Source organism: Toxotes jaculatrix, chromosome 1, assembly GCF_017976425.1.
Source record: "Toxotes jaculatrix isolate fToxJac2 chromosome 1, fToxJac2.pri, whole genome shotgun sequence".
NCBI classification, from domain to species: domain Eukaryota; kingdom Metazoa; phylum Chordata; class Actinopteri; family Toxotidae; genus Toxotes; species Toxotes jaculatrix.
The window spans coordinates 8490947-8505269 of NC_054394.1; the positions used below are offsets into that span (position 1 = coordinate 8490947).

At 41.7% G+C, this 14323-nt stretch overlaps 1 protein-coding gene across 4 annotated transcripts in view; it reads left to right on the forward strand.

The window, feature by feature from the left end:
• Positions 1 to 14323, forward strand: part of adcy7 (adenylate cyclase 7) — a 53040-nt gene that overhangs the window by 36308 nt on the left and 2409 nt on the right. For 3 of the 4 annotated variants that reach the window (XM_041039945.1, XM_041039936.1, XM_041039954.1), the window contains 19 exons: positions 1912 to 2023; positions 2202 to 2329; positions 2739 to 2897; positions 3603 to 3735; positions 4306 to 4494; positions 4886 to 4929; positions 7258 to 7317; positions 8272 to 8349; positions 9211 to 9280; positions 9563 to 9660; positions 9921 to 10005; positions 11147 to 11284; positions 11438 to 11536; positions 11989 to 12185; positions 12585 to 12696; positions 12855 to 13013; positions 13462 to 13608; positions 13842 to 13949; positions 14081 to 14195. In XM_041039945.1, coding sequence (XP_040895879.1) covers positions 1912 to 2023; positions 2202 to 2329; positions 2739 to 2897; positions 3603 to 3735; positions 4306 to 4494; positions 4886 to 4929; positions 7258 to 7317; positions 8272 to 8349; positions 9211 to 9280; positions 9563 to 9660; positions 9921 to 10005; positions 11147 to 11284; positions 11438 to 11536; positions 11989 to 12185; positions 12585 to 12696; positions 12855 to 13013; positions 13462 to 13608; positions 13842 to 13949; positions 14081 to 14195 — 2231 coding nt within the window. The remainder of the gene's footprint in view (positions 1 to 1911; positions 2024 to 2201; positions 2330 to 2738; positions 2898 to 3602; positions 3736 to 4305; positions 4495 to 4885; positions 4930 to 7257; positions 7318 to 8271; positions 8350 to 9210; positions 9281 to 9562; positions 9661 to 9920; positions 10006 to 11146; positions 11285 to 11437; positions 11537 to 11988; positions 12186 to 12584; positions 12697 to 12854; positions 13014 to 13461; positions 13609 to 13841; positions 13950 to 14080; positions 14196 to 14323) is intronic. The other variant, XM_041039963.1, reaches the window with a different exon arrangement.

Sequence of the window (14323 nt, forward strand, 5' to 3'; positions counted from 1 at the left end):
TAACGGTTGAGATTAGTATGGCTGTTTGTTTTCAAAGCATTGACCCAGTTACAGCTCTTTGTTTTACGAGGGTTTCATTAATTTAGCAAGTGCTGACAGATATTGGGTCAGCTTAAACTGAACTTTGGCAGATGGCTCACCAGCTCTTTCTTTTTTTTTTTTGGATAAACGTAGGCAAGATACAGTCTCTGCTTTACCTCAGTCAGGGAATTGCATCCTAGAGAGCACTACTTTTTATTTGTGTATTTTCCAGAGTTATCACTTTCATTTTAAAAGGAAATTTTCGGTTCTGTATATTGGCTTAAAATACATCTAAAACTGCACAGACAGCAGAAAGACAGAAAAAGGTTGGACTACCATTATCCATCTTCTGTTTGTTAAAGTGCTTCTTTTCTGAATGAATGTTCAGACAATAGACTTTTGCTCTTCACTAATTAAGAGGTAATTGTGGAGGCCTCAGTAATGCGTGCTGTCATGTTGATTTAAGGCAGAGTATTCTTACTCCGGTGATGAATGATAGGCTGCATCCCTGAACTGTCCCTATAATTACCCCAGTTGGACCAGTCATTAGCTGGGTTGTCTGTCCTGCAGAGCACCTGGCCGTTTTCAGTCAGGCAGGGGAGCAGGTTGGGTCAGGTGCAGTGTTTGTGTCCCTCTGCTGGCCAGCGGATGGACAGTTGTACACAGACCAAGCTGTAGCTCTGAAGCAGTCATTGCTGGTTATCAGCCTCGGCTAGATGTGACATGGCTCTTGACCAGTTGAGTTCATGCAGTGACCTCCATATAGCTCTCTGTGGATAGTTCACACACACAAATCACATATTTCTGAGCTCGCTTTGAATATTTATGTGCATAGTCTGAAATATTGTGAACCTTGGTTATACTTGGATTTAGTCCATTAGTTTGAGAGAGAGAATGATAATGCAGCAGGAAGTTTCCATCAAAGGCTATCTCAAAGCCAAATCGAGTTTCATCTTGTCATGCTTTAATTTACGTGCACAGCATTCATCACACGATTGTTGACATGCCCTGTAGTTCAGTGTGATGAGCACGGTGTTCAGTGAGGGTTAGAATTTCAGTTCCCACCGTGGCCAGTCATGCTAAGGCAGGGAGTCAGGTGCTATGTGTGGGTTGGCCTTTTGCCAAACTTTCAGCTGTTTTTTCCTTGTGGTGTCGGGGTCTTTCAGAGGTCAGATGAGATATCATTGTCCCTCTGCGGTTCACCGACCGGCAGCTTTTATGATGCTTAAACTATGATTGAGCATTGAATCAGACGGGCCTTTTAGTCCGTCACTGATCAGGTCCTCTGGAGGTTAATGGAGGGTGGGCCAGGTGCTTTTTGCCTGAAAACCTACTTCCCAATTCAGGAGCTAAAATGGTCATAATTGGTCATAATGGGCCGACAAAGCTGCGCAGCCTTTTTTGGCCCAAATTTTGAGGAAACAAATGGTGTGAGCTGTATGGTCCATAGTGTCCTCCTGTCTAGTCCAAACTGGTCAGTTGTTTAACTGTGCATTCAGACAGTCCTTTGTCATTACCTGAAGATGACTCACCAAAGCATGACCTGGAGCCTGGACTAATGACAGAAGTTGCTTACAGCTTACCAGCTGTCCATCGTGTTGAAAACAAATGTGAAAGTTCTCTTTTGATCCCTGTGAGGAGCCAGCCGGGCCTGCAGCTCTACTGTAAGGTCCACCTTTGTGGACTTTGAAGGATGCTGCAGTTACTGTAGTTTTTCTGCTTTCTACAGTTAAAATAAGTTCCCACATTTCATTTTGCTGTTGCGAAATGTAAAAGTAGTTACAGTTAATGTTAAATGATGCAGACTTTACTTACTGGGTATTTTTACAGGTCAGAGCAGACATTTCTGTTTGTGTGTTAAACTTTGATTGTGACATTTCTTTCTCTCAGTATTCTGTATGCTGACATTGTCGGCTTCACCCGGTTGGCCAGTGACTGTTCTCCCAAGGAGCTGGTCATCATGCTTAATGAACTGTTTGGAAAATTTGACCAAATTGCCAAGGTGGGTTCCTAAGAATTTCGTTTTGTTGCTATTACAGATAACAACAATAGTGTCAATAGTGTGCAAGACTGTGGTTATATTGGGCGGCTCCCATGTGTTGGCTTGTGTAGACTCATATCCTGTTTAACTAGTCACCCACATTTTAGGTTTCTCCTCTCTTCATTCTTATTCCTTATAGGAAAATGAATGCATGAGAATCAAGATCCTTGGTGACTGCTACTACTGTGTGTCAGGGCTGCCGGTCTCTCTGCCTAAACACGCCAAGAACTGTGTCAAGATGGGTCTCGACATGTGTGAAGCCATCAAGTGAGTTTGTGCCAACCATCACTGTCAACTTATGAATTATGTGAATACAATGTGTTAAAACTGATTTGTGGAATCTCTCAGAACTTTGGTATATTATTTTGTAGAAGTGGACTGTGGGGTGAGTCATTGTCAGTCATGTTTCTAGTTTAGGGAAACAGTTTGGGTTAGTTAAAAAAAAAATCTTGCACAGTAATATCTATGACTTGCCATTTTTAAGAATGTATTATAACAACAGGAAAGTGGAGGGAGACAGACAAACAGGGCTTCATGTAGACATATATAGAAAGGACAGGAGAACAAACTGTATTGTTGTCCGGACTGTTAATGTGCCTTGAAGGACTATAATTATTATAATATATTATAACCTTCAGCAACAAAGAGCTATAAGATTGCTGTAAAACTCCTTCAGGCAGGTACGCGAGGCCACAGGAGTGGATATCAACATGAGAGTGGGCGTGCATTCGGGCAACGTGCTCTGCGGTGTTATTGGTCTTCGCAAATGGCAGTTTGATGTGTGGTCACATGACGTCACTCTGGCCAATCACATGGAGTCGGGAGGCCTTCCAGGGTAGGTGGTACAGGCTTACTTTTGTGTCATGAATTTCATAAGCTTCTATACACATTTATGTGTTAAATAGTCACACTGCCTTACACAAGTTGTCTGAGGTTCATTCAGCCTTACTGTTAACACGTGTCATTCCATACTAAATGGCTGATGACAAGCTGTTATTTCATAAGTTATTTCATAGGTTCTTCTGATTTGTTTAGTTTTAGCATTGGAAATCTAATTAGCCATGGCTAACTTAAAAAATAACAGAAAATACTACTTGACAGTTAATTTCTATTGTGACCGTGTCACAAGTTTTCTTGAATTTTGTTTTTGCCTGCATAGTTTTGCAAGGGACCAACTGAACATCATGTGATGCTGTATCAACATTATTTTTATTTTTAGCTGTTATATCACCCAGGTTTTAAAAATACACAGCTAAGCTCTTTTATTGTAAATGTTATAAAATATTAATAATAAATAAATATATTGACATGACTACATACAAGTGATACATATATATTAAATTTCAAACTCTTTAAAGAGACCAGTCAGTGAATGTAAAATTGTCATTTAAATACAGTAACATTAAGTAATAATCATTTTGTAGCTTTGCCATGTTGGTCTGTGACCTGATTAAGCAAGTTGATTAAGTGAGTAATAATAAATGTCTTACATATGCCAAGCCATGTATTTCATTGTTTCTCTTGCTCTTTGCTGGGTAAGACGTGTCCACATCACAGAGGCGACTCTGAAACACCTGAACAAGGCTTATGAAGTAGAAGACGGGAACGGCCACATCAGGGACCCCTACCTAAAAGAGCTCAATGTCCAAACCTACCTGGTCATTGATCCACGGGTGAGTTCTCTGTCCAGCTTCCTTGAAAATGCACATTGCGACAGAAAGAGAAAACTGTAGTGTGTTTTTTGTGCTGTGGTCCAAATGCTATAAATCATGGTTGATATTTCTAAAAACTACACTATCAATACTACTTTCTAAAACAATACCATAATTGTGTAAATGCTTGTCCCACCAGACTGATTGCTATTGTTTTCTTTGGAGCTGAACTGTGAGACCTATGAGCCAATCTCTAATTTTTTCCCTGATTTCTAAGTTTTTGGGTTCAAAATAAATCTTTCCATATAGCATTTGTTCTTTTGTAATGCTAGGTGTTTTGTAGTTTGTTACCTAATTCATGTAGAAATAGCCTGTTTAATGTTAACTGGCAAAATTCTGTGCATTGTGCAACTGCAGTCAAGTTCAGGTGGCCCATGTCCATATCAACTCTAAACGGTCCTTCAGAGTTGGATGGCAGTTTGCCTGGGTCCCACAGAAACATACTCATTCTCATTTGTGCACCTTAGAGCTTCAGCTGAATGCTTACAATGTACTGTAAATGCAACATAATTTGTCTTTGTGTGTCTTAAGTCTAAGGACCCATCACTGAACTCCCGTACCGTGCCTAAACCTCGTGTGAATGATGGTCTGAAGATGCGGGCATCCGTGCGTATGACCCGTTACCTGGAATCATGGGGGGCCGTCAAACCTTTTGCCCACCTCCAGAACCGAGAGGGTTTCACCCCAGACACCATTGTCAATGGCAAGTCGCGCCTCAAGGTGAGCAAATAGTGTATTTATTGTTTCATTAAAAGGCAACATAGTAGGTCTATTTTTGCTAATTAATCATCGCAAAATTCATTACGTGTAAAATATGTAAATGTAAAATACCAGTACAACTGTGTAGAAACACTGGTAAAGTCCTCAATTTTGCTTGAGTAGAAATACAAAAGTATTAGTGACAAAATGTGCTTAATGAACCAAAAGTAAAAGTAGTCCTTGTGCAGAATGACTAATTTCAGGATGATGTATGTTTATATAACTGGATTATAAACATTGATACATTGATGTATAAGTAACACTTAAATGTTGCAGCTGGTAAAGGTTGGGCTAATTTTACATACCTTAATACATTGAAAATACTTACACTTGTACCAACTGTCTTTTCCAGGACATTCCCCTGCGAACAGCCCCCAGCTCCAAGGTCACTGAGAGGTAAGACCATTCTCAGTTGTTATGGTACCTATACAATGAGTTCACATGTTAAATCCACCATTTAGTGACTTTTTTAATCTTTATTTTTAAGGCATATTAAACTGAAACAGAGTGCATGTGAAACTTGGCACGGGTAACAAGACTGAGCATTTATACACATTTATACTCCCTGGAAGTCGTCCTGTGTAACAACCCTGTTGCTCAGTACCATCTTGATGGTCATTGCTTTAGCAGGAGTGTCTCCCACCATCTTGCTCTGCCAAGATTTATCCATCTGTTCAAATAATTTGAACTGGTCGTCTTTCATTGCATTTTATTAAAAATATTGTGCAATACAGTGTATCAAGTATCAAACCATTTAGAGGGATATTTCATTATTTTTCTTGCAGTCATTACATTACTGTCAATGTTCATCTAGTCACACAGATCATCATAATGTATACAGTGTGTGTGTTTCATGGGAGTTAAAAAATACTGTCCTGTTTGACAACTTGTTACACAAGATTTTCCTTCCTTACACTTTTTGTGGATCCACATTTTATTCATGAAATACACAGTTTATGGTCTTGTCTAAAGTAAAGATCCAGGCTGGTTGTTTGGTTTCTCTTTTATGCATTATGTGGATGTGTATGTAATAAACCATCTCTGAGCTGCTATATGTAAAGACAAGGGACTATAGAAGGGAAATGGAAAAATTACTGTTAGTAAAAACACTGTTCTTAGTGGTGATTGTTTGGTCCTTAAACTCCATGTTTGTGAGATTTAAGGCTCACAGCCTCTGTGATGATGACAATATATAAATCAGTGTCATACACTCACACAGCACTTTCATTAGGAGCCAGCTTATTGTAAACCGGCTTATTGATACAATTATCCAAACAGCCAATCATGTGCAGTGTAGTGTATAAAATCATGCAGATACTGATCAGGAGGTTCAGACAACACAACATCACACAACAAACCTCAGCTTCACAGCAAACCTCAGAATGGGGAAAAAAATTATGATCTCAGTGACGTTGACCGTGGTGTGATTGCCTGAAACTGCTGATCTCCTGGAACAGAAAGACTACGGAAACTGAGATAACCACTCTTTACCTCTGTGGTGAGCAGAAAAGCCTTTAAGAATGAACAACACGTCTAACCTTAAGGCAGATGGGATACAACAGGAGACGACCACATCAGGTTCCACTCCTTTGTGGAACCTGATGGACAGTTGAAAAGCGTAGCCTGGTCTGATGACATTGGATTTGGTGTCAACAGCATGAATCCATGGACCCAACCTGCCTTGTGTCAACAGTTCACAGGCTGGTGGTGGTGTAATGGAGCGAGGAATTTTTTCCTGACTCACTTTGGGCCCAGTAATACCAATGAGTCATGGTCGCAAAGCTACATCCTATCGGTGTATTGTTGCTGACCATATTCATCCCTTTATGGCCACCAAGCAAAAGTCATCTCAAACTGGTTTCATGAACGTGGCAGTGAGTTCAGTGAACTTCAGTGGCCTCCCCAGACTCCAGATCTGGATCTAGTAGATCACCTTTGGGATGTGGTAGAGCAGGAGATTGGCAGCATCAACATGCAGCTGACAAATCTGCAGAAATTATTGGATGCAGTCATGTCAACATGGAGCAGAATCACAAAGTTTCCAACAATCCTGTGGAATCCAGGTCATGAAGAACTGTTGGAGAGCAAAAGCAGTAACTACCCAGTATTAGTATGGTGCTGCATTGGCAGCCATTTCAGCAGAGTGGTGGGAGTGCTAAGGTCTGTGACGATCCCTTCCATTAGCTTCAAATAATGCACAGACAAATTGATTACGGTTATAGCTTATAATGGTTGATTCCCTTTTGCCCGTCTGGCACAAGCAGTAAGCTACGGACAAATATTTAAAGTGTAGCTGCAGATTAGTGGGCAGGACTCACCTACACAAACAGTGTGGGCTGGAATAATGTGATTAGAAAAGATAAGTGTGTGCCTAAAAGCCCAAGTATCCCACCCTGGGAGAATGGAGGTTTGTTTGATCTGAGAAATGGTTCATTTCATTCATGTATTCACAGTCCACTGTAGCAGAGGCAGCAGCTGTTCAACATATCTGAAGCTGAAGTGACAGTGAAATAAGGTGCACCCACTCGAGCTTGATGACAACACAGAGAGAAGGTTTTTTCTGTGGTTTAAAGTAACAGTTGTGAGTGTGCTACACCCGCTCGTGAGCTTGTATCTAGCTGTTATGAACTGTATTAGATGGATTACCACATTCATTTGATCATTGGCCCTGTGTTTTCCTTTACGATGAATTTGTATTTGTGTCTTACTGTTGGGCCCTGGCAGCTTTGATGAATCTCTAGAGGAACCGTTCTCCTTGCCCACACCTCCGTTCAGCAGCTATAAGTGAGTGGGGCCTTCGTGGCCCGCAAGGTCCCTCAGTGCAGTAGTTCTCAGCCTTTTTGGTTTGTGACCCCCTCAAACAAAAAGAACAGAGGCTTACTGATAGCTGCTTGTTCAAAATATGGTGATTTTTCTCATTTTATTAACTTGTACATAAGTACCTAAAAATCAGTGTGCTTTGTGCAGTTTCCTAAAAGGAATTATTTTAATGTTGTTGAATTGATTAATTTTTGTGGGAGTAGAGTAGAAGGCTAAAATGACTCGTTTCTGGCAGTAATTAAATAAGGGATAGGGCATCACACTAAATTTCAATATAACAAGTATAATTTGCATCTTCCATTGTAACCCTTCTGTGACTCCCCCACACCACAAAACGATTGTATGTGGTGTCCCGTCCCCCGGGGTGAGAACTACTGCCTTAGCGGAGAACCTTGCTGTCCCAACACTAACCAGAGCAACGGTGTAATAATGTTCTTTTCTCACCGTTTCTCACTGCTGTCTCCTTGTAACAGGGCAACGTGTGATCTCAAATGCCATCAGAAACCTTGTAACCTCTGTTAGTGGACTGACATGCTCCTATTAACACTGATCACTGACTGGGGCTTGGGTGTATCTGGGTCTGTGCATCTGTGGTGAGTGTTTCCTTCCTGATAAAGTAGGGGGGTTTCCAAGCAGAAGCACGACAGAAACACTCCCGCTGAATCCCACAGAGATCTTCTAACACACAGCATTCTGCATCCGGCACACACTCCCTCTACATTACTCTCTCACAGGCACAATCTTTTCCCACTAATGCTCAGAATGGCATTAACCAGGTTGCCTCCAAGCACAGCTAAACTGGACCTGAGTAACCTGCATGGCCTGATCTGGTTTTCCAGCGTCTGTTCCAGTCAGCACGCGTGTCTCAGCGTCTGTCCGTCTGCCTCTTCCTAATTGTCTGTGTGCTTTCCGCTGCAGGAACAAATCCCAGAAGAGTAAGTTTGACGAGGAGCTGCACAATGAGATGACCACCACCATAGATGAGCTGAGCAGCAAGTAGGTCCATTTTTACAATAAATCAAATCAGGCTGTATTCATGTAGTATATTTCATAAAATAATGTAAACCAGATTGAATGAAAAAAAATAACTGAACTTTCAATCTTCAGTGAATCACACTGGGAATCACTTCTCAAGATTAAGTGAATGATATCAAGTCAAATTTGGCCAAAATCTTAACTTTTTATGGTTTTAGGGATGGAAATGTTGGTTTGTTGCTTGTTTGTTCAGTAGGTCTGGTCCAGTTTAGTCCACACTGAACTGTATCCACAACAACTATGAACCATACTGCTGTGATATTGTATGCTGTTAGTCTTATAACCATATCGTTGCAAATACCTTGTTCAATATCAAGACAGTACTGCCATTAATTAGGTCCGTGTCAGTCACCCCTGATTTTTTTTCTTTGTAAAATGTTAACTGTGTTTTTACTAGCATGGTATTTGATTATTCTTCATAATGCTCTGTTTGTATTTGTGGTATATAGTAGGAGAGTATACTGCCATGAAATTGTAGTTTTCTTTTTCAATATTCAGTTCAATAATATTCACCATGATCTTCTAGCACCAGTCACCACTTGTTTATTGACTAACATCATCACAAGTGCAGCAGAATGCAGCTGAAAATTCAGACTTTTTTTTCAAGTCATGTTAATGTGTCAAGTGATTGTCGAGTGTGAACCCACAGAGAGCAGCGCAGCAGCTATTTATACCCTGTGATATAGCTCCATCCAAATGTTTAACTTATGACACAGTGTAAAAGTCAGATCCGTTATCTATTCTTTTTCTTGTTCTCTTTACTCCTTCTTTCCTTTCCTTATTTGTATCTCCATCCTTCCTTCCTACCTTCCACTCCCTCAGACAGTGGTCTAAGTCTGAAGAGAGTGGCAGTTTAGCTTTGTGGTTTCCAAAGAAAGATCTGGAAAAACAGGTAAGTTTGACACAAAGCTGCAAATAGCATTTACAGTCCTGACTGCAAGTATTTGGACACTAAGGGCTATATCTCACACACAGACCTACTCAAATGAAAGCTGAGACGTGGCGCTTTAACGTAGTATCCATTATTTTAATTCAAATTGAATGTGACGAAGCGCAGAAACCAAAGAGCAAAAATGTGTAACTGTCCAAATACTTATCATCTGGACTTTGAATTTTTGTCATAAATTTCCATTCAAGCAGAGGTTCAGGTGTCTCCTGTGTTTCTTTCTCTAAGTACCGAGCCCTGGATTTGCCGATGTTCAAACACTACGTTGGCTGTGCCACCTTCATCTTCCTCTGCATCTTTTCGGTTCAGATGTTTGTTACCAAGGAGTGAGTATGAATTTTCTCGTGTTATTTAAGAATCTATCATGAGGTTGTTGACAGTTATTATCTTGCAGTACAACTGGGACGACGAGGCGGTTTTGGATTTTTCTTTGTCCCTGAGTTCTGAGATGAGGCAGACATCATTTGTCACAAGCTGTCTATTGTTTCTAAATCACACTATGAAGATTATAGGTGTACTGATGGGGAAAAGGAAAAGCTGGTGGAGACCGATTCTTTGACATACTCTGGTTTTTTATCTCCCTCAGTCGACAGATGTTGGGGATGTCATTTGCAGTGTTGGTGTGTGTGCTGCTGCTGACCCTGGCCATCTGTTTCGCAGGTCACTTACAGGTCAGTGTGTTAAGTCCTACATTCAACATTTAGATATTTAGGTGATTCAGTCCAAGTCTAAGATCTTTTCAGGCAGTTTGTCCTGGTTAATGTTTTGTTAATGGTTTGTAGAAAGTGGAGAAAAAAAAAAAAAAAGCCTCACAGTCACAACAACCCTTTCATACTTCCTCACAGGAACCTCTCAAGCCATGCTGGACGCTGGTCAGGCGTCAGTGTGAAAGAGTTGTCATTTGTCCAGCAGCACATGTTAAAGTCGTATAATAATGCTGGCCTGGCCCTGACCTGTATGATGTTATGCGTATGACTCACAAGGGTTTTACTGTGAAGTGTCATTCAATTAATTTCCTTTCTTTGAGCATTAGAAGGGAAAATTGAAATTGAAATTCTTTATAGATTATTTTCCTGTGGTGTGAAGGCCACACAAGATTAATGGCATAAAATACAGCAAGCCTTCAGGAAACTCAACATCTGTCCCTCGCCTTTCTCAGGCTTGCACCCTGTTATTTGGGCTGTATTATCCAACAAGTAATGCAGAAAAAAAAAAGAAATACATAGAAGACTGTATGATACGGTCAGAAGCTTCAAAACAAAGCAACGAACCCTGATTGTAGTTTTACATTGACAGAGAAACACAAACATTTTTTGAAATAATTGAAATAATGTAAGGCAACATCAGGGGTTTCTGAAGTGAAGCTTGAGAACAACAAAAAAAATGATCAACCCATAAGAGATTCATAGGTCAGAAATGTAACAGACATGTTACAATATGAGTACAGTTACAATAGGCTTGGTAAATAAAAGGTGAAAGGGTGAAAAGGGTGCGTGCGTGGTGTCTGCACATGTGTTTCACTGAGCCAGAATTAGCCAGTTTGTGGACAGAAACATGTCATGGAAGTTATCCCCTGCATTCACAGTGTTGCAGCGTTCTATAGCTAACTCTCTGACGTGACGGGCGACGCCTGACATTCAGTCCTTGACAGTGCAATGCTTTCTCCTCTGAGACAGATTCCTTCCCTGTAAATAGCCAGCACTGAATCACCCACACATGATGTCTAGAGATGGATGTCTGTGTAAGTGTCACATGATCCTCGTACCTGCTTGACTCCATCTTTCTCCTTCTGCTTCTCTTTATCCTCTGCAGCGCCTGTTTCCAGAGAAGCTGTCAAGGTGCCAGTGGCTGCCAGCTGTGTCGGAGGCGGTGGTAAAGCGGCCATGCATGCGCCTCCCTCTGGCCACCATCACTACCACGGTCATCATTATCTTGGCAGTGTTCAACCTGGTGAGACTACAGTCGCACAATGTTGAGTGCTAAGAGAGGGTCATTATATACTCTGCTATTTCTAGCTGTGCTACACTTCATAGCCGTCATGCCAAACTTCAAAGCGGCTCGGTCCAGTGGTTGTCAGTCAAATCTTTTTTTGTCCCCCTGCAGTGCTTCGTCCACACACCAGTGACAGAAGATATGACCAACCTGTGTCACACAAATCATTCCTATGCGAAGAGTTTAGAGGAAGTCCTCTTCTACTTGCCTGTGAGTGATGGGTTTGTTAACCATAGACAGATATTGGACTGGATTAAATAATATTTGCAAATAGGCCTGCTATGTATTTAATGGAGTACCAGAGAAAGCATAATGAGAGGAGGGTGGTAATAGTGGCACACCACTATTACTTGAGAGTTTCTGGGCTTTTCAGGGCTGAAATTCAAGAGCTAAAACATATAACACAATCACAAATCCAGGTGCTGGGCACAATTTAGGAGTTGCATTTGTATGGCATATAACAGCATGCAAGCACTCTGGGTGCTTTTCCTGTCTGTGCATTAATCAGTCCCCTTTGACATAGACCTGAATTCCTCCCGAATGTGCTCATGTGTCTTTAGGACATCCTCTGATACTCCACTGACAGTTGTTCTATCTGTGGAAAGTCACTTCTGGTATTTTGTCCCAGACTAATTGCGCTCTTGCCTCTCCCTGTCCCTCAGTACTCTGTATACTGCTGTATCCTGTCCCTCATTGCGTGTGGAGTCTTCCTCCGGGTGAGCTTTGAGCTCAAAGTGCTCTTCCTCACCGTGGCCTCCACGGCATACTACATCATCATCTTCAGCACCAAGAGGGAGCTCTTTATGGCCTACGGAAATGTCCTCTATGCTCAGACCAATAACAGCTGGAACTTCAGCAGGTGGGATTCAGTATGAAGAGAAGATCCTGTTGGCTGTCTAGTCGTTTTTTGTTTTTTTTTTTTGTGTTGTTTTCTGCTGCTCCTCTTGAAACCTTTCTCTGACTTTGCCTCTTTGGCACAAGAACACAAGCTTTCAGTAGATTGCGTATTGCAAACAAACAAACAACTGAATGAAACAGATTAGAATTATATAACTCAACTCAGTCCGAGCAGTTAAGTAATATAATAATTAATTGGTGGAACAATAAACAACTGGAACATTGGGGATGTCAGTGGTCAAAGCTCCTGTACCTTAGAGAGACATTACAGCCATTAATTCCCATTTACTGTGAATAATCATGTCTGCAATATATAATTCAAAGTGAATTCCAGGCATAAATGTTCTCATTTGTTCTACAGCAGCGACGATGAATCCATCCTGAGGTGGATAGGGCTGGTGAAACACCCCCAGGTGATGAGCTGCATATACATCACGCTGTTCCTGGTTACTATGCTCATCATCTCACAACAGGTAATGACGCTCTGTGCCTCTTACTCCTTGTATCATTTCTTTGCCTTTTTCTATTCCTCACTGTACAATCAGACAAACTGAAAGCATGTGAAAAGATTAGAAATAGTTATGGTTTTCTTCATTGTCTGCTCTAACTTCGCTGTGTTTCTGTCTCCTAGAACGAGTCCTGCTTCCGCCAGGACTTCCTGCTAAAGTACAAGAACCGCACAGAGCAGGACGAGGTCGAGACCAGGGAGAACCTGAACCGCCTGCTGCTGGAGAACGTGCTGCCGGCCCACGTGGCATCGCTGTTCGTCGGGGAGAATAAAAAGAACGAGGTGAGATGCCGCCCAGCCTGTTTCTCTTCCAGCAATATTGTAACCATGATTTATGTGAATTTCAGGAAGAAACACTTCAGTTTTACATTGACAAAAGAGGAAGATGTTTTTGTCATCTTTTGAATCTAGCATCTCCCGTGATGTTTGGGTGTTTTCAAAATGTTGTGTAACCTCAGAGATGAACTTTCACTAACCTCTGAGAGGACTTTAGGTCAGTGGAGCAACAACTGTTCAATGAAAAAATTCAACTGAGTTTAATTTTTATAATTTGTAATCAGATTCCTTGACCATTATCATTTTGAGAATTCAGCCCAAAACTGTGACTAGTTACGGGAGGTGTGTCAGAAAATATCCCTTAACTTCCTAAAACTTAAAGCCGAACAGTCCCATTCTCCTCTTTGATAAAACTATGAACTGTTCATTTTGTAATGTGGGTTTTTCCCTACAGGACCTCTACTACAAGTCCTATGACTGCGTGTGCGTGATGTTCGCCTCGGTGCCGGATTTCAAAGAATTTTACACAGAGTGTGATATCAACAAGGAGGGCCTGGAATGCCTGAGGTTGCTCAACGAGATCATCGCCGACTTTGACGAGGTCTGGAAGACAAAGAGGGAAAACCCTCGCTTTCATCCTCATCCTTTATTTTAAATTTTTCACCATGTACTTCTCAGTCTATTACCTGTAGCTCTGAATGTTAACCATGTGGACCCTGACATGGTTAACATCATGCCGAAACGTTACAGTGTTATTATCTAGCTCGATCCCTACACTGTAAATGCCATCAGGAATACACACATGGCTCATTTTGCTTTCCTCTAACCCTACAGCTTCTGTCCAAGCCGAAGTTCAGCGGCGTGGAGAAGATCAAGACAATTGGCAGCACTTACATGGCTGCTGCTGGGCTTAGTGGGACGCCTGGTCAGGAGAACAATCAGGTGGAGTTAGCTACTGCCTCAGACCCGGGTCAGACCGGGGTCAGATCGCCTCTGTTTGGGGTTTCTTAGGAAACCAGCAACACACGCTTTGACCTTACTAACGTGTGTGATTGTGTGTGTGTGTCTTTCAGGACAGAGAAAGGCAGCAGGCCCAGATAGGGAACATGGTGGAGTTTGCCATCGCTCTGATTGGCAAGTTGGATGGCATCAACAGACATTCCTTCAATAACTTCAGGCTTCGTGTGGGTGAGTGTGCATCAGCTGCTTGGCAGCTCTGCCATAAACCTTTCATTGACTGAATACCGCGCTGCGCTGCATCCAGCTCCGTTAGGGCGGACACAATAACCCAACAGGTTTCCTTGGTTACGCTCTGC